Source organism: Drosophila albomicans, chromosome 3 (assembly GCF_009650485.2).
Source record: "Drosophila albomicans strain 15112-1751.03 chromosome 3, ASM965048v2, whole genome shotgun sequence".
Taxonomy (NCBI): domain Eukaryota; kingdom Metazoa; phylum Arthropoda; class Insecta; order Diptera; family Drosophilidae; genus Drosophila; species Drosophila albomicans.
In genome coordinates, this window is record NC_047629.2 from 12946048 (window position 1) to 12972018 (window position 25971).

At 40.8% G+C, this 25971-nt stretch overlaps 2 protein-coding genes across 8 annotated transcripts; one reads left to right on the forward strand and one right to left on the reverse strand.

Annotated features, from left to right (window-relative positions):
* Nucleotides 1–8131: 8131 nt before the first annotated feature.
* Nucleotides 8132–23843, reverse strand: LOC117568301 (uncharacterized). 7 transcript variants are annotated; one of them, XM_034248836.2, is made up of 11 exons: nucleotides 23661–23843; nucleotides 20989–22438; nucleotides 20582–20717; nucleotides 20281–20519; nucleotides 20057–20211; nucleotides 19829–19996; nucleotides 19568–19758; nucleotides 18145–18551; nucleotides 17931–18073; nucleotides 14163–17866; nucleotides 8132–11680 (listed from the first exon to the last, which is right to left on the reverse strand). In XM_034248836.2, the coding sequence occupies exons 2-11, from the start codon at nucleotides 21139–21141 to the stop codon at nucleotides 10314–10316; spliced, it is 6663 nt and encodes a 2220-aa protein (XP_034104727.1). In that variant the 5' UTR covers nucleotides 21142–22438; nucleotides 23661–23843; the 3' UTR covers nucleotides 8132–10313. The 7 variants fall into 7 exon arrangements, with proteins under 7 accessions (XP_034104727.1, XP_034104726.1, XP_034104728.1 ...); XM_034248835.2 differs by having other exon boundaries at nucleotides 23648–23843; XM_034248837.2 differs by lacking the exon at nucleotides 23661–23843 and adding an exon at nucleotides 23180–23330.
* On the forward strand, nucleotides 12755–13501 carry LOC117571353 (translationally-controlled tumor protein homolog). The gene has a single exon (XM_034253462.2). It carries the CDS (start codon nucleotides 12908–12910, stop codon nucleotides 13424–13426), a length of 519 nt encoding a protein of 172 aa, XP_034109353.1. The 5' UTR covers nucleotides 12755–12907; the 3' UTR covers nucleotides 13427–13501.
* Nucleotides 23844–25971: the final 2128 nt, after the last annotated feature.

A 25971-nucleotide genomic window follows, 5' to 3' on the forward strand; every position in this document is an offset into this window, starting at 1 on the left:
TCAAATTGCGCTGCCAATCGATAAATCTGTCAAGTTGATAAATTTGTGTTAAATGTTAAATGTGTTTAATCCGAACGAAAGTTGTAAAGACTTTCGCTTTATTTGTATTTTAATTATGTAATGTTGTAAAGCCTTCGCTTTATTTGTATTTTAATTATGTAAAGTTGTAAAGCCTTCGCTTTATTTGTATTTTAATTATGTCCTTGATTAGTTTCCGAAAAATACCTTTCGCCTTTTATAAAGTCTTCAAATGTTTATGATACCTGCTTTCCATTGCAATCAATTAGTTAGTTAATTACTGAATGAATTTTTATGCACAATGTAAAGTATTTATTGCCAAAATCGAAGTGAAGGGAACTTTTGGTATGCGCATATACTAAAACCTGAGGTGTTTTCATTTGTTCGCTTTACAACACTGAAATTTTTATTGAGCTAATTTGCTTTGTTTAACTTTAACTTACAATGCCATTTGCTTTAATTGGCTGGGATTGAGCTCCGCACATAAAAAACGGAATTGTTTCCTTGTCAGTTGGAAAAACTATGTGGGAAAACATTTCTATGGAATTTCGATTGTTTAAAGAGAGGAAAAGTATTGACGATCACGTTTTCTGATTGTTTTTTCTTTATTGAGGCGCGATGGAAATGAGAAATTAAATATTTTGCATATTAAATATTAAATTGCATCATCGTTAAAGTTGCCTTTCTTCAAAGAGTTTCCCTTACAACAATAAAGTTTTGGATTTTCTTTGAAGTCAACTTGATATTATTGAATTTATCAAAGAAAAGGAAGTAAAATCAAGATAACATCGTTCATCATATTGAAATTTTGTCAAAATGTTAGTCAAGAGATTGATTATTCAAGACATCAAAGAATATATTATCTATTCAGGAAGAGCAATATATTAAAATGTAACAAATCAAAACAAGAGATAGCAAAGAAGCAAATCATTTCTTTTATATTTGCCTAATTAATGTATCAACAATTTACTGAAATATACCAAAATATATATTGATAAAAGGACTATCAAAAAAATATATATGTCTACTCGCTTCGAATAAAAGCAAAACATTGTGGTATTATCATTTAAATATGCCTAATAAAATACTAAAATGTACTGTAATATATATTTGGTATATTGATATAACAAAAGCTATCAAAAATCATACTTTTCATACGTTTAGGGTCTCTAAAATCTAGGCATTCATACGTACAGGAATATGGCTTTGTTATCGGTATAAACATAATATTTTATTTATTTATATAAGAAATAAATAAGTCTGTTTCATTATTTAATACTGCATTAAATTTGTAGTAGCCTTTGACTAGAAAACAAATATCTTTGCTTATCATAAAATAAGTTTAGTTTTTATTATACAATTGGGAATTTTTAAAAGGCGGAATGATATCTGGGAATCAGATTTGGAAACTCGAATACTCTTTAATTTTAAACAAGTATAATTTTTATAATCTTACCATTAGTAGTCAACCCAAATAATAATTCCAACTCAAATAAAGATATTCTTTACCCAAGATTATGTGAAGCATTAGATTTGGAGCAGCCAAGTTAGTTATGTTAACACTTGTTTTGTGCGCTATGTGAAGGCGACTAATAAATTAAGCTGGGAAATATCATGAACTCGTCGAGCTGAACCGCGACTAAAGCATAGTTAAGAGGAGCTGAAAAAATGGCTAACAAAAGTGGCTTAAATCAACTCATGACAACGCTAACGAAGCAGTCAGCAAACACCAACAACAACAACAACAACGACGACATGAGAAACAGGAGAATCAGCATTGCTTAACAAACAAAACAAACTAGGGAAAATCGGGGCAGCAGCAACACCTTCTTCTTCTTCTTATTCCCAGCAAAAGGAGTTGCAGGCAGGAGATTGAGAGGAGGAGGAGAGACGACAGCAGAAGGCGAAGGAGGAGGAGCTCAAGTTGAATCTGGAATTGAGTGCAAAATATGGCGCAGAGTCGAACCAAACCAAAAACACACATCGAGGAGACGGAGACGAAGATGGAGAGGAGAGCAGAGAAGGAGAGACTGCAGCATGTCTTTGCATTGTGGAATCCATGTTAGTTGGCGTCCTAGGCGCAGTTGGCACGTCATGTAGCCAATTAAAAGCGAAATACGACAAGCGAAAATTGTGGCAAGCACTCGAGATGCACCCGAAAGGAGCAGGAGCGAAAGGCAGAATGTGGGGAACAGGAGCTAAAGCTGCAACTAAAACTGAAGCTGAAGCTAAAACTGAAGCTGGGATAGTCAGGCAGGCAAGCAGGAGACAAGCAAATCGCTTGCTTTCCGGCCCAGGGCCAACTTCAAGTCACGTTTGCCAAAAAGCCAGACACAAATCTATGGCTCGCAATCAAATTAGGCAAGGCTCCGTTCCTCCCCCTCTCCACACCTTGTCCTCCCCCCGAAGACTGCAGCTTGGAGCTCCCAGCTCGCAGCGCCATTGTGTGCTTCTCCAGCTGTGACCCAGAGCGAGAGTGACTTTGAGGATGTGCGCGAGGGTTGCTAATTAAGTTGATACAAATGAAAGCTGAATGAGAGGGGAGTGAATATAAAGTTATCAAGATTATGGTATATAGAATAGATAGATTGAAGAAAACTTTTGAATGAGAGAGAACTTCATATAAAGTAATCAGATTACATAGAATATATAGAATGAAGAAAAGGGAGAAGAACATCTTCTAACTTAAGACAGAGTTTATTTAGACTTTTTACTGATCAGTATCTGACTTTATGTTTCAGCATTAAAAAGGGTTTTATCTATCAGTCTTTACTATAGTGTGACGTTGTAGAACTCATTTGGAAAGTTAATTCAGAATATCCTCTGATTAATATTTTATGATTTATATTATTAATGTTTATGTATGATTTATAAATTTAATGTTATTTATATATTTTAATGTTTTTATCCGCAATACTTTAAACTACTCAAAGAGAATATAAATATGTGAACTGACTTCTTGTGACTTGAAAGGGAATATTCAATATGTGTATTCAATATATCTGTTTTTTTTTTGTTTTCCTATCCGCACATTGGCTACTCTCCTGTTTACCCATCAAACTGTTCAACCATGGCTTCTTCAGTTCGTTATCTGCTCAATAAATTGTTCCTACTGTCCACTCAAAAGCACAATTATATCTTTAAGACTATTCAAGTTAGAACTAATTAAAACGGAGCCTCCTTTACTGTTCCAATGCTGTCAATTAGCGGGCACAAAAACATTTTAATAATTTGTGGGAAAGAAGAAAGAAAAGTGACACCTCTTAAAATTAAAGAGTCAAACCTTTAAGAAATATATGAAAATGGAAACAAAATCATCATTAAAAATAAAAATAAGAGTCAAGAATTTAATAAATGCTTAATTCCATTTGATTTCAAATCGATGCTGTAAAAAAAGGATAGATTTGTTTGGATAAAGAAATAAGCGGATAAATATTCTTCGCTTACTTTCGTAGCCACAACTTTACGAGCTGCCCTCGCAAGTTCCCGTCACTCAGCATATGTGCTCGAGCATCTACTTAATTGCGACCTAAGCGACCTAATCAGTGCATGAGATTTCAATTGTGGATTGTGGGCCATATGCTAATCAGGTTGCGTTCAAAGGTCACTCGGATTTACATGTGCTACATCTAATGGGTGAAGAGAGAGAGAGAGATAGAGGGGAGAATATGGGAAAAGGGGAACACATCTTGATATGAGAGTGTCAACGTACCGTTAACGAATTTCATTTTATGGCTGATGGCTTTTCCTTTTGGCCAACTGGCAACTGGCAACTAGCAATTGGCAACTGGAAACTGGCAATGGCAACCAGCAACCAACAAGCAGCAACCAGCAACTAGCAACTAGCAACCGGCAGCTGGAACATTGGCAACATGACACCTCGACATGACAACAAAATGAGCTTCTGTTGCCTTTTTGCGATCGCAACAACAACAACAGCGACAAGGAAAACAACAACATCTATGACTGACAACTGCAACGAAGTTGCTTTCAAATAGTTAACACTACACGCTGAGCCAGAGAGCCATTAGTTTGGGCCGGTTCCAATGCGTTTTGGGCCTTCAAACGCACCAAATGCATGCGAAATCAAAATCGATGTTAGGCCCATAACTTTGCACACGAGTCTGCTCGACTGTTAAATACTTTTAGCTTGTACTTAAGAACTGATTGTTTAAATAAATATCCAAAGTAGAGAATGTTACTATACTGTCGCAATGTTAATATCTCTCATTGCTTATGTATTTTGCTGCTTATGAGTTTCATCATCTAAGAAAGATTGAAATTAATGCTATGATTAATAATATGAAAGAATCCAAAAGTTTTTTGATCACAAAGGAAAATGTTTTGAGGACCACTAAAATAATTTCCTTGAAATTATGTTTAGTTTTCTTTCTCTACCCAAAATATGAATATGAAGTACCCCTATTATTATATCGTTTGCTAACTATAAAACCGTCATAACTCTAAAAAATGATTTATGATTTTTGACCATAACTTTTTAATGTTTGAAAGTTTTATCTATTCGAAATAGTTTTCTTGAATCAAAAAATTTTAAAATTATAACATCTTCACATTAATCAAACGATGTATAAAATAAAGTATTTTTATACCCACAAGCCATAGGAAATTTTTAGCATATTTTGGTATATTAATTTGGTATATTTGAAGTTTAATACCAAACTCTTTTGATTTTATGGAAAATGCTTTTGCAAATATTTCAAACTCTTGCACTCTCGACTTTAGCTTTGTTACTTGTTTCCTTATCTTGTTACCACAAAGATTAGAATAATATTCTAAACATATAGCATATATAATATGTATTCATGTGCAAAAAAAAAATCGTTTCGTAGTTTTATTTCTTCCTGACTGCTATTTCAAAGTTCACATCTACAACATAAAGCTTTTTTATATTCCCTTTTGTTAGTTGATCGTTTGCAAATTGTTTTTTGTAAAATGGAACATAAACTTAAGAAAAAAGTAAAAATCCCGTGACATTTGATATGTTTTCCTTTTGTTTACGTATTTTTGCACACGTACACAACGTTTTGCCTGTAGATTAAAATAGTTCTCAGCTGTATATAAGGATGTGTAAATATGTATGAAAATATTCCTTGTCTGAATATGTTATAGAACTCATTTTTTACTTTTTGGTAGCTATACAAGAAAACCCGATTTAAAAATTGAGTATTCAAAAACATTCATTAAATGTCTCTTCTTTCAGCGTTTTTTTTATAACTTGTCACTAATTTATCACACTCATTTTGTCGAATTCAACAGCGAGTGCGAAAACGAACAATTTTCACACCCGAAACAAAAAACAGAGGCGGACAGACAGTCAGGCATTCAGGCAGCTGGACAACACTTCAAACTGGAGACGGAGTCCAAGTTAAAGCCGCAGCTTGGGGCATGCAAAGCGCCTGCGTTTCATTTTTTTCTCATTTTGATTTCGACTCAACTCGACACTTTGGCATTCATTTATTCACAGTTGAGACTTATTCACATTCGCATTCGTTGTCTCAGTTTCAGATTCGGTTTCGGGTTTTTTTGTTAATGTTTTTCACATTGCCTTAATTGATTTTGGCGCTTTAACGAGGCGCTAAGTAAACAAACAGGTTGGCAGCTCCGTCTACGCCTTTCGTGGTGTCTCCCTCCCTCCCGCGACGAGTTAATTGATCGCTGCTGTGCCAAAGACTGTTTGAAATTTTAATTTGTCAGCGCCAAAAACTGTGAACAGTTGCAACTTCGTTAGACGACGACTAATCTGGCACTGGAAAATTACCGTAAAACGCATCGAAAAGCAGAAGTGGCGAAAGTTTCCTAGAGAAGATGACCGACAGAGTATTTTAGGAAGTTTCTCCATACTGCTTCTTCTTTTTTTAAATATATTATTTTCCACATTTGCAAAATTTCAGAATAGTCAAGGATGCTTTTCACACAATCTTCCCATCAAGATATATTCCAAATATCTTTTGAATTTCATCTTCATGGATCCTTCAAAAACTTCCCCGCTAAATGAACTTATATGAGCATCAACCCAATTATATATAGTAGAACTATGTAGACCAAGTCAGTTTCATAGATTTATTTCGCATGCTGAAGATTGTTTTAATTTAGCGCTTTCAATCGCTGTCGATGAAATGAACGCGCCTTGATCGAAGTCGAATCCTTAATTACGAAACGTATATAGACATCTAACGTATATCTATATGAACTATTGACTATATTAGGAGTATTAATGATACTATATATATTTCAATAGATGTATTTCTTGTTCTTGTTCTTGTTGCGTTTTTAGGGGAAACAGTTAAAATCGCCTTATCCGCCATTCGTTATTGTTATAAACATTAATTTATTTTCATTTCACATACGATTTATATGTACTATGTATAATAATGTTGTGCTTTAGTTTTTTTTTTCTTTTTCTTTTGTTTTTGTTTTTTTTTTACAGTGTTCCAAGTTTATGTCGTCTCTATAATATAGATTATCATATGAGATATTTTCTTTTGTTTTTATTTTTGCGTTTCCATTTTATTTTTATTTTCCATATTAATTGTAATTTCTTATGTTTTCTTCTTCAGTTTTTTCGTTTTCGATTTGTTTCTTAATTACCACAACAAGCGTTTCCAGTTTTCTTATTTAATTTACTAACAATAACTATATATATATATATTTTTTTTTATATATATATATTTTTATGTATACTTATAAAACAGACGCGTTCTACAGATTCCAATAGCATACTCTGTGTAGAGACTCTTGGTCTTCTGAGTGCAGAAGAACCGAGCAGAAGAACTGTTCGACAGTCGGAAAGTTGTAGTATGTTTATTGGTGAGAGATTTCGAGTCGCGATTTCGCAGCTGAGAACGTCTGTCTGCCTATACATTACAAGTATATATATATATTCTATATATGAAATGGTAAATAGTTGAAGATTTTTATACAGAGAGACTATATGCATAAGTTTAAGCTATTAATACTCGTTTGGTAAATTTTACATATCCGTTTATCCGTTTTTAGTTAGAGAGAGCTCTAATGTGTGTGTTTGTGAATTTTTGGGGAGAGTTTTGGGATCTGGGAATGGGTTAAGAAATTGCAACTGTATGTGTGTTAGTATGTATGTGTGAGAGAGTATTTCGCTGTAAACAATTTGTAAATTGATCGTAACGTTATCGCTACGGTTATCGTCATCGATTGAATACAAATACGCAAAATGGCTGTATCGATATCGATATTGTTATTGTAATCGTATTGGATTTTTTTTCTTTTTGACTGTGTATCGGTTTTTTTGTTTTGCTGATTTCTTCATGCAAAAGAAGAAGAAAAAGTTAAAAACTGTTAAGTACATATAAAAAATATTACATTATTCTTGCCATTCAATACATATGTACATTTAAGAGCTAGAGTTACGCTTCGATCGATCCCCCGACGAGCGGCTAGTGAAAGCTATTTATCGACTTACATAACTAACGGCTATCGACTATCGATTATACAATTTGCTGAATGCTGAAAGTAATCGGAGAAAACAAACCATGCAACAACGAGAGAGTTCAAATCTAATATATTATTTAGTTTTGCTTTTTTTCGTATTATTTATTTATTTATAATTTTTATTTTATTTTTTTTTGTTTTTCTTCAATTGAATTTTTAAACAGTCTGTGTATGAATGTGTGTGTGTATGTGTTTAGGTTAAGTATACGCAATGTTGAATCGATTTTGTTTTTTCATTTTTGTTATCGTGTTGTTGTTTTATACCCGTAATTGTAGTTGCAAATTTCAAATCAAAACAGTACACATCACAATGTTCATCAATGGAGCAGGAGAGAATCGAACAGATGGAACCCAATGGATAATGCATGTAGTATGAATGTGTGTGTCTGTGTGTGTCTGATTAGAGTATTATAATTCCTTAAAGGGTCGTCGATATACTACATACATACATACATACTATATAATCGCTAGGTATGTGTGTACTATGTATTTGATGTATATTAAGTACAGTAGTAAGGTAAGGTACAATATACAAACATGCATTCAATCATCATTCGCATACGACTAACTACAAATGTATTTTAGAGTGTATGTGTGTGTGTGTGTATAGACAAAGAGACATTGGTTTGCTATAGCGGAAGTCTGGGGTTCATTTATTTTTCTCTCAGTGTATAAAGCTTTTTCACAAATGCCTTCGTTCGAGTTCAAATATTGTTCTCAACTGAAAAAGTTCCAAAAACACAAAAAATAATAATGAGCATAATAATAACAAACAAATCAATATTGTGTTTTGTTTTTTCTTTTCTCTTCATTTCTCCTCGATTTTCATTTACTTGAATTATGCATAAAGTTTTTTGTTGTTTGTTTAAATTTCTTGCTGTTTGCTGTTGTTCTTCTAGTTGTTGTTTGTTTTTTTTTATTAATTTGTTGTTTAAGTTGCATTTTTGTTTCCAGTTTTATTATCGCTTGCTCTTACGAAGCTAAGTTACAGACTAAAGAAAGTACAGCTACGTATATTAATCATACTTTATTATGCATTAACTTATTGTTACATACATATTTATGTATATATTTGTATATATATATACGTGTATTTATAGGTGTATAATTAATTGTTTTTGTTTTTGCATTTTGTTTTGGATTTAAAATATGTTCGCTGTTGCGAAAGTCGCTTCTTCGCATTTACAGTTACAATTAAAAGTATTACCTTGTATAAAAATAATAATAATAATATTAATAATAGCGCGTTACATTAATAGTGTATGTGTGTGTGTGTTGTATGCATGTATGGGTGTGTATGTATCGATGCGACACATGATCGGATGATCAGAAGGATGATCATGATCGATGTTGTCGCCTCGTTCTTTCATTTTGTGTTGCGTGTTCTCCTCCATAGTTAAAATAACTAAATGTAGTTTAATGTTTTTTTGTTGTTTTGTTTTTGTTTGTTGTTGTTGTTTACAGCATAAGTTAATTTAATTTACGTACATTGAAAAATGTTTTCGCCCTCTCTCTCTATCTCGGTCTTCCTATCATTATTATTATTACAATATTATTACTATTATTATTATATATAATTTGTTTTTTTGTTTTGTTTTTTCTTCTTCTCTTTATATTTTTTGTTTTCTTCATCTTCGTTAACGCACGCTGCCAACGCCATTCGAATGGGCGTGGCAGTCGATGCTAAAGCGCGTGGTTCTGAAACGGCAAAACAGCTCAAAAAGCCAACAATGCCAAGTGTTCTCTGTGTATGTGTGTGTATTAGGTGTATGTGTGTGTGTGTGTGTGTTGTTGAATTACATTTTTGCTTTTTGCTGGATTCGCAGTACTAAACATATTTATTAGCATTAGCATTATCATTATCATTAGCATTTCAAATTATTATCAAATATGTACAGTTTGCTATTTAACACTTGAGTTTTCTTCTTCTGTTTTCTGTTGTTTTTTTTTTTAGGTTTTTGTAGTTTTTCTCACTTTTGCTTTTGTTGTAAATTAATTTAATTGAAAATAATTTAGTTGCTTGCTGGCTCGCAGAGCGCTTCGATTGGAGGATAATGCAAGAGCTGAGCGCGATACTATTATTATTATTATTATTATATACGATAATAATAATAATTATTGGGTTTTTATGCTTTAAGTTGTAGTTAGGGGTTAGGCGATCTTGAAAATAAGACCTAAATCGTTACACACACATATCTAAAATTAAGCGAACTTTGTTATTGGTGGCTTTTCTCTCTTTTCGTTTATACACACTCCTCTTTCTCTCATTCTCTGGCGATGTGGCATCTGCTGTGTTTAGCAAACAAATCTACAAAGTACAATTTACATTAATAATCATAAGAGTTACTAAATCATCACGCTCAGCTCTCGCTTGCCGCCAGCGTCAAGGCCAGCCAGCAGACAAGAATTTTGCAAAGAAAATCTACCGAGGATTGTGTGGCGAGCAGCAGGCAGGCAGGCTTAGCTATATTCACACACTGTGGAATAAGTGCTATATCTATATATATTGGTTCTATATAGATTGCCATCTAGGCAGACGCCTGCTTGCCGAGCTTCACCAGGCAGAGCGCACAGCAGCACTGCCCCAATGCCAGCATTAGCGGACTCGATCTCGCAGACGACGACGTTGATGAGGACGAAGACGTTGACGAGGATGATGACGACGACGACGATGTCGATGACGATGACACCGATGTGGGTGGCGTCGCTGTGGAGGCCAGACTGAGCGAGGTGCCGCTGGGCAGATTGAGTGTGCAACACTTTGCTGCACATGCCATCGCCTTTGGCTGTTAGCTACCTTCCGTGTCTCATCTGTTGATCGCCGGTGTCGCATTCACTTGACTCGTCGTCGCACTCACCCCTCCACCTCCTGCACTGCCACTGCCTCCTCCTCCTCCAGCGGTTGCCACTGTTGCTCCACTGCCGTTGTTGTTGTTGTTGCTGCTGTTCGCATTGTTGTTATTGTTGTTGTTATTATTGTTGCTGTTGCTACTGTTGTTGTTGTTGCTAGTGGGCAACACCACGCCTCCATTGTTCGCAGTCGCTATGACATGCTCCACCGTCAGCTGCGCTTTGCCCACATCCTTGGGCCCCGTCGTTGTCACCACCTCGCCAGCCGACGACACATTGTTCGCATTGCTAGTGACCAGTTGCCTAATGGTTGTGGGCGTGCCACCGCCTCCGCCGCCCGTGCTGTTCACCGTGGTGCCCAGGGGCAGAGTGCGTGTGAGAATCGCCGAGTTGTTGAGACGTCCACGCAGCACCTGCTGCAGTCCAGCGCCCAATTGCATCTGCATCTGTCCGCTGTTGTTCTTCTGCAGCGGCTTCACATTCAACAGACTCGTGTAGAGCACTCGCTTGTCGCCCGCCGAGACGGGAACTTGCACCGCCTGGCCACCGCTTGTCTTCAGCTTCTGGTGCTGCTGCTGCTGTTGTTGCTGCTGCTGCTGTTGCTGCTGCTGCAGTGTTGTGCCCGTCTTGTTTAGCACCACGGTGGTGGCGCCCAACTGCTGCGATGCCTGAGAGACGAGCTGTGCTTCGGCTGTGCTCACAGCACCGGCGCTGCTCACAAAGTTCAGCTTGAGATTGGCATTGGGGAGCTCCTTGTAGTGTAGCTTCTGCTGGCCCGCCGCATTGCTGGCTGCCACCGCTGCCTGCAGCTCGCTGGCCGTGGCAATGGTGAAGTTTCCACCTCCGGCTCCGCTGCTGTTGCTGCTCGTCAAGAAGATCTTGTTGGCCTGCTGTGGTGCCGCCTGCGATGTGATGATCGCTGTCGCTGGCTGCAGACTGTAGTTGTGATTGGCGGCAATGGCTGCCGCCGAATTGGGCTTTTGTTGCTGCTGCTGTTGTTGCTGCTGTTGCCCCGCCTGCTGTTGCAGATTCAAATCGGAGACGAGCAATGGAAACTGTGCCATTTTAATCACCTTGCTGAACTTGGGCAACTGTTGTTGCTGCTGCTGTTGTTGTTGTTGCTGCTGCTGCTGTTGTTGCATGCCATCGCCGCCATCCTGCAGCGTCAGTTGTTCACCGCCTCCGCTGGCTGCCACCAACTCATCCTCGTGCAACACTAGCTGCTGCAGCTGCTGCTTCGTCAGCTGTATTTGCTGCTGGGCCACCGCCTGTTGGCCCACTTTACGCTGCGAGAACTTGCGATTCAGCAGCAGTTTGTTGATGTCTGTAAAAAAAAGAGGAATGGGAAAAGTTGTAAATAACAGTTTATTCTATGCGTACAGTTGCCTTTGCTCATTAGAAGAGAAACCTTTTCAGCACACTCTCACTTTCCGCAGAACTCGTCCTGCAGCTACCTGCTAAGCCAACCCTCAGCCCATCCTAAGCTGTTTGGCTGCTCGGAATTCTGAAATACCCGCGAAATTGCCAAGGCAGCAGCTGAAGCTGAAGTGATTAGCTGCAGCTAGGTAGTTGCAGCAGCTGCCTGGGATATTATCAGCTATAAAGGCATGAGGATTGACTTGCTGTTGAAAATATTCCATGAAATTTCTTAGAATTTCGTCAGACACTTCTACTTAAATGCCAAAAATATGCAAATGTAATCAGCATTATTAAATGTGTCGATTTTAACCCCTTTTAGTTAATCCGTGCGTCACTAAGAACGTGCTAATTTCGTCGATAAATACAGCACGCGTCTTTCTTGGTACTATCTTGATATTTGCCGATGTCACCTGGTCTCTTTTTATACCCGCTACTCATATAGTAGAAGGGTACTATAACTTTTTGCCTACTTATGTGCTTTGGCTGACAATCTGATATACTCTGCATGTTGTAGAATTTGGTAGTTTTAGTTTTTTTGTGGTATGGTAATTTTAAAATTAATACCACACTGTTTTTGCTTTCAATATACCAACTATAGTTGGTATATCTTTAGTATTTTCGTGATATATTATTTTAATACCACACTTTGTCAGCGAATATACCAAATATAATATTATGTGTATTTGAGGTATGTTTGTGGTATATCAATTCGGTGTATTTTTCAATTAATATCGCACTTTTTGGGATTCAATATACCAATTCTAACCTTTTATATGTTTTTAGTGTAATAATTTGGTATATTTTACAATTAATACCACACTGTTTTGCTTTTATTGAAAATTGGTAGCGGGTATCTCACAGTCGAGCACACTCAACTATAGTTTGTTCATATTTATGTTGTTCACTCACTTTCATTTAGCAATAAATTTTCACTGTAAATTTTAAAAAATTTTTAAGTTCACTTTGTAATTTTAGTCACTAAATTTAGAACGCCTCATAAACTCCCCAATATTTATATTTCTACCCATTCAAAACATTGTCATAACTTTACATTTTGCAGCTTATTCATAAAATCAACAAATATTTCCTTTCCCTCGCTATTTACCGGCTAAAGATACAGTCCCTAAACACAATGAAGATCTTTAAGGACATTATCACTGGCGATGAGATGTTCACCGACACCTACAAAATGAAACTGGTGGACGATGTGATCTACGAGGTGCAAGGCACCCTGATCAGTCGTAATCAGGACAACATTGTGCTGTCTGGTGCCAATCCCTCAGCCGAGGCTGATGAGGAGGGCAACGATGAGAGCATCGAAACTGGCGTTGATATCGTATTGAATCATCGTCTGCAGGAATCTTTTGCCTTTGCCGACAAGAAATCGCTTACACTGCACTTGAAGGGCTACATGAAAAAGGTGCTTGAATTGTTGCAGGAATCTTCCCCGGATCAGGTCGATGTCTTCAAGAACAACATGAACACAACAATGAAGGGTATTCTGGGACGTTTCAATGAATTGCAATTCTTCACAGGTGAATCAATGGACATCGAGGGCATGGTTGCCATGTGCGAATATCGCGAGATTGGAGACGAAACTCTGCCCGTCTTTATGTTCTTTAAGCACGGTCTCATCGAGGAGAAGGTCTAAGCATCGACTGCGATTTTGTGGCGTATTGTAATTTATCAATTTTGTTGCATTAAAGAGAAAAAGCTACATGGAAAAGATTTGTGATTGAGTGAGGTATTTAATTGCACTCTCCCTATAAGTATGCTATAGTATTATTTAAATACTAAAGACAATTTATATAGAAATCACTGAGAATATGAGCTGGTTAGCTAAGCAATAGAATGAAGCACCTTTGTTAGGTTACTTATTCTAGATTGAATGTAAACAAGAAAGCTTGATTGCTACTCATTTTCAATTAAAGCAAAACAGTGCGTTAATCTTATTATTCTCGGCAGTTGAATACATTTTCTACCGGCACAAAGTTATAATACTCTTCTGCCACTTAAAGTGGGTAAACAAATATGTATATTTAAGATACTGTCAATACCTAAAATTGGTACAGCATTCGTTAAGAATGATAAATGTCAAATCAAATAACAATCAACACCTCGAATTCCTTAGCGAGTACATAGATCAATATGTGCATCGACTTCTACACATTATCTTAATTGTAGAATTCACTAATTCACTGACTGACCACTTTGCTTAGCCTTCTTCACTTCACTCCTCACTCATTCCTCTTCTGTCTGTTCAATCCACTTTCTTCCACACTTCTTCTCTGTTCAATCCTCTCATCTCTCAACACTCATTGCTAAAATGCTTGAAAAATGTTTCAACAATTTGCTACAATTTGAAAGCGTTGACCACGCTGACTCACCTGTGTTTTCGGGTCCATTCAGCTGTCGCTTTTGTGTAGGACGTCCCGCCCAAAGAATCTTGTTGCCCACCGCAGTCGCCGAGTCCGAGGTGGTGCTGGAAAGCACCGCTGTGGTAGCGACTGCCGTATTGGTGCCGCTCACTTGACGCCACACATTATTCCGGGCCGAGGTGGTCAATATCAAGGGCGTGCTTGTGGTTGTCTGCTGTTGCTGTTGCAGCTGCTGTTGTTGCTGCTGCTGCTGTTGCTGCTGCAGCCCCGAGATGCTGTGCACCGCCAACTGTTGTCCGCTCGCAGTGTTGATGATGTTCACGCTCGACGGCGTCGACGACTGCGAGTTGCTGTCGTCGTTCTGCAGCTTCACATTCGACAGCGTGATGACCGTGTTGGGTCCGAGGGAGGTGCTGCCACCGCTGGCGCTCTTCTGTATGGCATAGGTCACCTTCTGACCGCTCACCTGGCCGGCAGCAGTCATAATCTCGCCGCTGCTCGTCGTGTAGATCATGTGGTTGCCGCTGCGTGTCGTCACAATGCTCTGCGACGAGATGACAGCTGGAGAGCCGCCCAATTCGCGTGGCATTTGGAAGAGCAACTGTTGCTGCGGCTGCTGCTGTTGTTGCTGCTGCTGCTGTTGTTGTGATTGCTGCTGCTGCTGTTGTTGCTGTGGTGTCGCCTGTCGCTGTTGCACCGTCACATTGCGCAGTTGCGCCTGCGCCAATTGGTGTTGCAGCTGTTGTTGCTGTGGCGTCAGTGTTGGCAACGTGGGCAATGGACTGCTGCCCGTGTGCGGAGTGATGGTCACAATGTCGCCCACAGCTGCGCCGCTGCTCACAAACTCGGTGCGAGCAATCAGCTGCGTTGTGTTGGGCGCTGCAATTGTGGCAAACTGATTCAGCAGCTGCTGCGACACTTGCACTTGTTGCGGCTTCTGCGGCAGCAATTGCTGTTGGTGTTGTTGATGCTGCTGTTGTTGTTGTTGTTGCTGGGTGGTGATCTGGGCGGGAATGCTGAGCAGTTGCGGCTGTGCAGCAGCAGACACTGTGGCATGGCTGGCAATCAGCGGCGTGGATGCTGCAGCTGGCACTGGCGCTGCCACAGTGACTGCCACAGTAATCGGAGTTGCCACGGGGATTGGGGCAGCAACTGCCACTGGCGGTGTGGCTGCCACATTAACAGGCGGTGGGGTGGCAAGTCGTGCAATCGCCGTTGCTGACGCAGTTGCTGTCGTTGCAGTTGTGGTTGCTGTTGCCATTGGCGTCTCCAGCGTTTCCAGCTTCACTTCCGGCACTGCGGCAGCAATGATGGGCAATGATGTCTCGGCTGGTTCCTCCTTCACCGGTGGCGTTTGACTAAAGAACGCCGCTGGACGTTCGGCCACCGTAAAGCTGGAGCTGCCCAGCGGCGTCGAAGTGCCTCGCAAGTGTCCGCGACTGCGTGAACTGCGCTTCAGGTCGCTGGCATTGTTCGGCTTGCAGTCGAGCAGGTTGTCGGCATTCTCCACCTCATCGACGGCCGCCTCGCCGTCGAGAATGCCGTTCCAGAAGCTGGTGGCCTGATTGAGCGCCTTGGGATCATCCATGCTGCACTCTTGCAGTATGTTGACCAGCATGTGATCGTCGCCCAGCAGATTGTTAATGTCATTAAGCGAATCGCCGCCACTGAGATTGAATTCCAATGCCGAGCCGGAGCCCAAAGCCGAGCCCGTGTCGGAGCAGTTGCCGTTGGCATTGTCGGGACTGCGATTGCTGCTGCCACGTGCGTAATCCAGCGCGTAGGCGGTCTGCAGCAGCTGTGCATCCGCATCGAGATCCGTGTACTTGAAAGCGCTGCTCATGAACTGTGCATCGTCGCCATCATCGTCCAGGCACTTGCCCAGTCGACTCAGCTCTATGCTAATCGGTGTGTCCTGTGTCCAATCGACCAAGGCGCCATCGCCGCACAGTTTGCCCGTCTCCTCCAGCTCCAGATTGCTGTCCGACAACTCATCCGTGGGCGTTTTGGGTCGAAAGTGCAGCCAATCGCGCCGTATCTCCGACAGCAGCTCGTTGCAAATGTCCAGCCGCTGACTTGAGGTCGGCGACAGTCCGCCCATGTAATCATAGGCATCGTAATCGTCCTCCGTCACAGCCGGCGAAGCGCCACCAGCGCCGATAGCATCAATGTGCAACTGTTTGTTGTGCAGCCGAATCACGTCGGGCATTTGGTTGAAGCAACGCTGCTGATCCAGCTTCTCTTCCTGCTGTTGTCGCCGCTGCTGTTGCTGTTGCTGCGCCTGCAACTCCTTCTTGACCGCCGTGTGGCGTATGATGCTGCTCAATTGAGCCAGATTCACATCATCCTCCGCCTCGTCGTCGTCCATCAACTCGGGCTGACTCTGCATGGACGCCGCTGTGCGCTGGATGCTGCTCAGCGGCTCATTGGAATCATCGGCATCGATTAGCTCACGCTTTATCGTCTTGGCCACCTCCTCCAGCGTTGCTCCAGCTCCGGCAGCGGCAATTGCTGCTGCTGCTCCGGTTGTTGTTGTTGCTGCTGCTGCCGCTTCGGCGGCACGTGCGGCGGCCGCTGCTGCCGATGTGGATGCCACCGGCTGCTCATCGCGCGTTGAGCCATTGTCGTCGTCATCGTGGTTATCTGCAGTCACAGCATTCGCATTTGGATTCACATTCGCAGTGGCATTCGCGTCCGCTTCCTCCACTTTTATCACATTGAATTTTTCGCTAATGCTAACATTCTTATTCATATTACTACTACTACTATTACTATTGTTGTTGTTGCTGCTGTTGTTGTTGTTGTTATTAAACACGGTGTTGTTGTTGTTGTTGTTACTATTACTGTTGTTGGAACGGTGGTGCTGATGATTGGCGTGACGTGACTGCTCTACTAACTCATCGCAACTCATCTCCTGCTTCACTTCCAGCTCCGATTGCTGCTGCTGCTGCTGTGGCTGCGATTGCAACTCCAACTGCTGCATGTGCTGCTGCTGCTGTTGTTGTTGTTGCAGCTCTGTAGCCTTGGACTGCTCCTCCGCTGGCACCTTCTGCGCCGTCGTCGCCTGCAGCGCCAGAGTCAAACGATGCAAGTAGGCGCGAGGCAATGGTCGCAGTGGAGGCGGGGCAGCGCCTTCATCCGTTGCCATGCCACCTTCTTCGCTCTCGATGGCCGCACTCTTCAGACGCTTCACGGCATTCAGTTCACGCAACTGCTGCTTCTTGCGCCTCAGTCGACGACGCTTCAGACGCACTTCCTGTGAATTGTGCTGCAACGTCACTGCCGAACTGTAAGCGCCCAGCCGCGAGATATTCTCATCTTCCGACCACAGATCGTACTCGGCCTCATCCTCGTTCTCATCGTCATCGTCCGCCTCCTCTTCGGGCGCCAATGGCACCGGCAGCTGTTGTTGTTGTTGTTCCTTCTCGCAGAGCGGCTCCACTTTGACAATGGGCTCGTTGCTTATCGCATCGCCATCCGCTGTGGTCGCTTTGCTCGTGGGCAAATCCACGACGGTGGGCGGGGAGCTGGGCTTTGCCAGCAACAACTGTTGTTGGCCATTGCTCTTGAGCGGCTTTCCGGCCTTCACCACACTCTCGAGCACCGTGTAATCAAAGTGTGACCACAGGTCATCGAATCGGCTGGTGGCACGATCCAACAGCACACGACCGCCACGTCCAAGACGACGACGCGCAAAGCCAATGCAGCGAGGTCTGTGGGAGAGCAACAAGTAAATTAAAAGGCTGCAACAGAGCAGAGAGAGAGGGGGCGACGCACCTGGGATAGTTGATCGAGGTGAGCGTATAGCGATACTTGGCATCAGGTCCAATGGCCGCCGCACCGGGCGGCAGCTCATCCTCCTGCTCTTCGTTCTCATCCGGCGACTCCCAGGGCCAGCGACCAGCACGATCTCCACGCATCTACAGAAATGGAAAGTATTTAATTAAAGAAATCAAATCAAAACTAATTTCATTCTCTTATCGATGCTTACCCGCAGGTAGTTACAGCTGACTTTGCGTCTAAATGCAAACGGCGCCTCCTCCTCGCTCTCGGAGCCCAGTTTGTTGCCATTCTGTGCGCCCCCACCGAGATAATCGTCCTCCTCGCTGTCCACATTCGACTCGACGGCCGCTGGCGAAGCGCTCTGGCGATGCAGGTGATGCAAATGGGACAGATGTGCCGGCGAAACACCTGATGCCGATGTGGCCAGGCCGAGACCCGGCAAATACTGTTGTTGCTGTTGCTGCTGTTGGTGCTGCTGGTGCTGTGGGTGTTGCTGCGCTTGGTGTTGCTGCTGCTGCTGTTGCTTCTCGCGTGGTAATTTATGCTTGCGCTTCCGATACGGACGCTTCTCCTTTCGACTGCTGCTTCCATTGCCGCTGCCTGCGCTGATGCCATCTACAACAAAAAACAAATAGACAAACAGTATTAGCATATAGTTAAAAATAAATAAATAATAATGCAAAATCAATTTGGCATGACAGCTAGAAAGAAGCAAAAGTCTTTCTATATAAACGTTCTTTATCCTGGCTAACTACCTTATCTTTATGGCTTAACATTCAGTTCAAATTGCAAACGAGGCAGATACTGAATCACAGTTGAAATGAAATTTATGTCGAAACAAACTGGAAAACTTGCAAATTGATATAAGTAATGAATGAATCGAACAAGTATTCAATTAATTCTATAAAAGAAAATAACTAAAACTCTCTCATAATGTGCTCCGTTTCAACAAATTTAAATACGATAATTAAATGTGGCATTTCAAAAATAATTGTTTTGAATAGATTATAACTTAATTCTGGGAATTCTTTAGCTAGCAACTATTGTAAATTACAAATACGAGGCAAATACTGAATCACAGTTGAAATGAAATTTTAGTCGAAGTAATTGATAAAACTTGCTAATTTATATAAGTAAAGAACCAACTAACTAATTCTCTAATAGAAAATATTTAAAACTCTCATTCATAGCTAAACAAATGTGCTCCGTTTCAATCGATTTAAATATGGCAATTAAATAATCTACATGTGACATTTCAAAAATAATTGTTTTGAATATATTATAACATCATTCTGGGAATTCTTTAGCTAGCAACTATTGTAAATTACAAATAAAAAATGGGAAAACTTTCAAATTTATATAAGTAAATAATGAAACGAATAAGTGTTCAATTAATTCTCTAATTTAAAACAACTAAAACTCTCATTGATAGCTAATCATAATATGCTCTGTTTCAACAGATTTAAATATGATAATTAAATGTGACATTTCAAGAATAATTGCTTTGAATAGATTATAACATCATTCTGGGAATTCTTTAGCTAGCAACTGTTGTAAATTCCGCACATAAAAATCAATTTTGCACATTTCCAGGATTACTCGCAGTTGAGCTACCTGCTTCGTGGACTTACCCATTGTCATACTCGATGTGTTCAGGTACTGCGACGCCTGCGCATAGACGGACGTGTTGCCAACACCGCCAGCGGCCAAAACACCCGGTGGAAGAACTCCACCGGCGGCCAGAAGAGCAGATGTGCCTGGTTGTCCGCCTGCTGTGGCGCCTTGTGAGTATTGATTCGTATACAATGAATTGTACACAGGTCTGTAAAATGAACAATTTGATATTAAATTCATATTCACAATAAAATTACTTCATTTATATAAATACGCACCTTGAGCTCTTGTATTGCGCATTGAGCTCAGAGTAGACGGCACCATTAAAGTCACGCATCTCGACGCGTTTCTCAAAGATCTCTATAGTCGTCTTGAGATGATCACGCTTCGCATCCTCGCGTCGTCGCACCATCTCCAGCATTGTTGTGGCACGCTGCAGATCGCGTCTGTAATGAATTTAACCATGATTAGTATACAATTTAGTTGAATAATCTTTGACAGCTTACCGCAACTTGAGCATCTTCTCGTAGGAGGCTTCATCGTTCTTGCGATTCTTGCGTGTTTGCATTTTCTCGGTGCGCCGTCGAAATGCCAAATAGGGATTATTGGAGCTGGCGCCAGGTCGACTTTCCGTCTTCACCGTAAGTATCAGCGGATGTTGCTGTGTGGCAAACAAGTAAAAAATCTTAATCAACAGAACTTTAAGGATTTTCAATTCGATTTCGCTTACCATCTTGAGGCGCTTGTTTAGCCAGTAATCGTACACCGATATGCTCGTCTCATCATCCTGATTGAGCAGCGTTCTGGCCTCGTTAAGCGTAACAACCGTTTGGCCCGAGCTCTTCTCCAATCGATCCATCATCTGCTCGAAACGCAGCTCCGTCAGCTGCAGACGTTGCTGCTGTTCCAGCCATTCCATATCCGCCCTGTCCATATCATAATCCGGCACTTCTGTATCCAAGCCCAGAGCTGCACAAAGATTAAAGTTTTAGTTAGTTTACAAATCTCTGTATTCGAGGGGTTCAACTTACGTTGCATGTGGATCATTTGACGCGGCATCTTGTAGTCGGGCGGATAGTAGGCATCGTAGAAGGGCTGATCCGTCTGCAGCACTTCGGGCGTGGGGATGATTAGACCAGTGCAAATGGCGCGTTGCAAGTGATGCTCCTAATTATGGGAAAGACAAGAAATGTACATAATTTAGAAATGTGTTACACATCAAATATGAATATGGGTTTGTACTATTTCTGTATTATTTGAAAAACATATTGGAAACAAGTATGGAATAGATCTCTTATTATACTATATTTGTGTTACTCTAAGCTATAACATTATAATTTCAGTTAAATCATCGAAATTACATACTTTACTTTTGGCTATAGTTGTTTGTTAGTGTTTTAGGTTTAAGGTAATTGATTCACCGACTTTAGCAACTCACCGACTCTTCCTCTTTCTCCATGCCACTTGGCATTTGGGGCACAGCGCGATTGATGGCCGAATACTCGGGCAGATCGGGCAGCTCCTCCGCCAAGTAGATGGGCATCTGCTTGGACGGATCCAGGTGACGTGCTCTGAACGATAGTTTCGACATTTTGTGGCTGTTTTTTGTTTGTGTTTTGGTTTTTTGGGGTGTTTTATTTGTTGTTGTTGTTGTAATGGAACGTTTTGCTGATAAATATGTGGAATTATTTGTTGTTGTTAATGTAGCTGTAGTGTGTAGTTGTTGATGTTGCTATTCTTCTTGTTGGTTGCTGTTCGTTTGTTGTTTGTTGTGGGTGTTATTGTTGGTGATTAGTTTTTGTGGCTGCTGCTACTTCTAAGTTGTTAGTTTCGCTATGCAGCGGCAACTGCCAACAAATGCCACTTGCAACGGCGGATTCTTGCTGCTTCTGCTGCAACTAACTGCTTCGACTCGCGTTGCTCCTGTTGTCGCTTTGGCTAAACACACTGAGCTCGTCAACAGTTTCGTTGTTCTTGTTGTGGTGACTGCTGCTGCTGCTGTGCTTGTTGTGGGTGTTGTTGCTAGCCTCGCGTTTGAAGCGCTTCTGGATGGAGGAGATATGCTGCTTTTAAGCGTATGCAACGGCGTCAACGTTAACGCCGTACGAGTCTTATTTGTTGTTGGTGTTGCTGTGTGGTTGTTGTTGTTGTTGGGTTGCAGCACTTGCTGCTCTACCTGCGCCTCCGACTGAGCACCGGGGCTGCGGTGGCAATGGCTGCTCTGCCAGCTAATAAACGCAGCCCCTGTGCCCGTTGCCCTTTCCGTACCCACGTCCTGGCTCCGTTTATTGCCGCTCTTGCTGCTTTTGCTGCTGCTTAGCTTCTTCTTCTTTTTAGTGACAACTGCAGTTGCAACTGCTGTGTATAAAGTTGCGTCCAATGCAGTACTTGCTGTTGACGCTGCCTCACTTGAACTGTTGTTGTTGTTGCTACTTCTTCTGCTGCCGCCGCTGCTGCTGCTGCTGCTTCTGTTGCTGTCGTCGTCCGCCGCTGCCTCTGCTTCTGCCGTCGTCTGCTGCTGCTGCTGCTGGTGCTGTCGTTGCACGTTGTATGCGAACAGCGCTGAGAGCAACAACAGGGCCAAAGAGATTAGTTTATTGCAATTACGACGACAACGCAGTGGTAGCAACAACAATAACGATCGCAGCAATTGTGTCGACGACATTTTTCACGTTGAAATCGAAAAAATTATGTGAATTGGCATAATTACGTTGATCAAATTTGCACATTTCAGTTCATCTTTATTCCTTATTAATGTTGTTTTTTTATTTTTGTTTTTTTCCTTGTTTCTTTACTATTCCTTTTATTGTTATTCCTAAATTATTGTTGTTGTTGTTGCTCTTCTTCTTGGGTTTCCTGTACTTTTAGTTGCTGCAGCTGATAATTATCTGCAAGACAACAACAAAAACAAGTAAGTAAACAAATCCCACTCACACTCACGTAAACGTTCACTCTACGTTCACACACATGCACAGGCACCGACAACTGATAAAAATAAAATGCGCGCGCGGGAAAAATGTTTTGCTCTGAAATTTTGAATCGCAACTATACACACGCATATAACCGAACACACAGAATCTCCCACATATACGCACACACTCTCACACCCATTATTTTTGTTTTTGTCTTCTTCGGCTGGTTTCAACAACGTATGATCGCGATTTCGATGTTGCGCGCTATGATGATGATGAATCATTTTCACTCTTTTTTAGCTTGGAATTAATTCACAATGCGTTGCGATTAAATCACATATACTTGTTGTGTTTTTTTTTGTATCTATTATTGTGCATAGAACGACAACACCACACATATCACAAAAAAATGCATAATCATAGGATAGGCGAGTGTAGAAAATATAGAAGCAGAAAAGCCGCGCCGCCGATGCGAGCGTAAAAAAGGCGGCATAAACAAACACACACGCGGCGAGTTCGCCCTAACAAACGCGGCGAAATGACCGAAGAAAAAAAACACGAAGCCTATGCGCAAAATACGATGAAAAAACGTAGCACTCGTTCATGTGAGTTTTGTTTTTTGCATTTATTGGCGACAGCAGGGCTTTTCGTTAGCAGCGATATATTTGATAGCGTTTTAATTAATTTTTAACACAATTTACCGCGCTTTTCACACACCTGCACGCACAATTTTGTTGATAATTCGATGAAAAATTTACACAAATTTCACGAATTTTGCGTATAGCGTGGTTTTGCTGGAAGCAGTAATGGCGGCCACAGCCGAAGACTAACGACGACGCCCAGCACTCCTAGGCCGCGAATTGTTTGTCATTGTCGTCGGCGTTGAGAGCAACGGCTTCGAAACTACGAACATAAATTTTATTTACACAGTGACTAATAAAGCAAATAATGCATGCGAAAAAATTAATTAAGCACTACAAATTAATTATTTATGTTAATTAAGCGCGTTGCACACATAAAAATAATAAATATCGGTATAGTGCGCAACGGCGTCAATGTAGATTAACACGGCATAGAACTCTGCGACTCCGAAGCGTGCACCAGTGTCGCCCTCTAGCGAGCTGCACACGAACGAGTGGCAAACGCACCGAAAAGTTTTTTTCACAAACAAGAAAATCGATTTACATTTTTCACGCACATTCTTTTGCACTAAATTTGACTTTGTCACGTCAGAATTGGGTGGAAATCATGTGCTTTCACTGTATTTTCGTTTTCCGCAGCGATATTAGCAATATTTTGACAGTTTCGTCAACAAAAACGTTTAAAATTGTTTTTCTTCTGCGGACACGTTTTTACTTAATGGCGGGCGGCCATCACGAATTGATACTAAAGTGTTTTCGGAGTTGAACGCTCGTCGTAATGCTGTGGAAATTATTTTGGGTCGCTCAAATTGCGTTGCATTTGATGAATTCGAATGGGGTTTTTGCTAAAATTTGTAGAAAATAATTCTAAAATTAATGCATACAATGGGAACATAAACACATTCGGCTGGAATTGTTTAAATTGTTATTACCAACACCAATACCTTGCCAGCGTGTAATAACAAGCGTACGATATGGCAACAACAACAATAACATAACCTTGCTGTACGTCAAACAGCGATAGCAATATAAAATTTCTGTTAATTAACAGCGATTAATAATTAATTCGTGAACATGTTCGTTACTACTTAATTTCTTTATTTTTTTAATTTAATGGAGATACAAATAAAAAAAATATTTTTCATATTTTAATGTCATCGGATTGATAATATACAGCTGTTCTAAATAAATAATCATAATAATCTACTGTTAACGCAGTTTGTCGTCTCCAAATGTTAACGGCAGCGCAACAGAAACATATTTCGGTTTCTCCACAAAAATCATGAATTGCGGGTAAAAAATTACATTTAATTAAGATTCTAAACAATAATTCTTTTGATATTTTGACTTTATTGCGGTTATTTTTTGTAAACTGTCTATCGATTTTCAACATGGGAATATCGAATCTGCTAGTTAACATTGTGCACAGCAGGGCTGCCGACTCGATAACGATAAGCAGATACGATAAACGTTAAATTTGAATTTCCAATTATTTAAATAATCTGCTTAAGCATCTACAATAACAACAACGAAATTTACATTTAATGTGCTTTATTTGTAAATTATGAAAGTTGTTTGGTAATTATCTTAATTTCCAACAATTTTGCTAATATTATTTTTAAATTATATTTGGTGATATTTCTCATATTATTTATTTATAATCTTGCCGCGTATAATAAGGTACAGTAATTGAACTTTATACATCCAAGAAGTAGAATAAATCTAGTGCGTTTAGATTAATATAGTGCTCAAAGAGTGACCTGATAATAATGCTAAATAATGTCTTGAGGAACACTTATAGAATAGTGTATGTAATTGCTGTTTCAGTTTCGGGTATTGTCTTAAAAAGTATTAAGAATTTAAAAGTTATTTCTTGATGTGTAATTTAATTGATTACATTTATAATGTTTAATACTAATCAATAACTTAATTAAGGGTATCGCAAATTTTTTCGGAAGATTTAAGGCTGGCTTAAACGAAAAGCTGAGCAATATGAAACACAAAAAAAAAAATGAAAGCATATTTATGCTCGTACTAAAATATATTGTATATGTTGTATGTGTGTAATTGCTTATTGGAAGAAAGAAATTGGAAAGCTTTATTGTCAAATAGCCCTCGAAAAGCACATTTAAAATAAGCCTCAAAGCTTTGTCTTCACTTGTTGATCTATTTGCCGGTTAGCATTTGTTTCCATCGCCGCTTCCTGCCACGTTTGCTGTTGTTGCTGCTGCTGATGCTGATGCGGCGATGTTGCTGCTAGAGATGTTGTTGCTGCTGTTGTTGTTGCTGATGATGATGCTGCTGCTGTTGGCGTTGGCGTTGGCGGTTACGGCAAAGACGTACACATTTATACAGTAACTTGAAGGCTGGCCCTGTGGCCGAGTGCGCTTGCCTCGCACTATTGATAGCATGACAGACGACACACATTTGACACGCACACACGGGCACAGGGCCGTGCCGACTGGACGCAGTTGCTCGGAAATGGGCGCGCGCAGTTTTGTCCACAATCGGGTGACAATCGGTTTGGCAATCGATTGTGGAGCAGCTGTCGCGCCATTGCGGCTACTGTCATGGTATGCGATGGCGTACATGATGAAAAAATTTAAGTCAGACAGTGGTGGCGTATGTGAAAAAGCACCATTAGCGTATATAATTTGTTGTTTTTGTAATTGTAATGGAAGCGCCTTTCGCGTGAGTGGGCTACAGCGCAAAGGAGTGGGAGGTGACAGAGACAAAGAGAGCGAGAGAGAGAGTAGAAGAGCAGCAGCTGCGAGAGAGCTTTTTGACATTTCGACTGCAGCGCCTGTGCAGCTGTTGTTATACTGACCCACTGACCGAGGGATGGAGAGAGAGAGACGGAAAGCGACT

Excerpts from the sequence above, each read along its gene's own strand:
- LOC117571353 (XM_034253462.2), top strand. The coding sequence starts at position 12,908 with ATGAAGATCTTTAAGGACATTATCACTGGCGATGAGATGTTCACCGAC.
- LOC117568301 (XM_034248836.2), bottom strand. The coding sequence starts at position 21,141 with ATGTCGAAACTATCGTTCAGAGCACGTCACCTGGATCCGTCCAAGCAG. Across the intron at positions 19,997-20,056 it reads GAGAAGATGCTCAAGTTGCG|ACGCGATCTGCAGCGTGCCA; the intron begins GTAAGCTGTCAA and ends AATTCATTACAG. Across the intron at positions 11,681-14,162 it reads GAATGGACCCGAAAACACAG|ACATCAACAAACTGCTGCTG; the intron begins GTGAGTCAGCGT and ends TTTTTTTTACAG.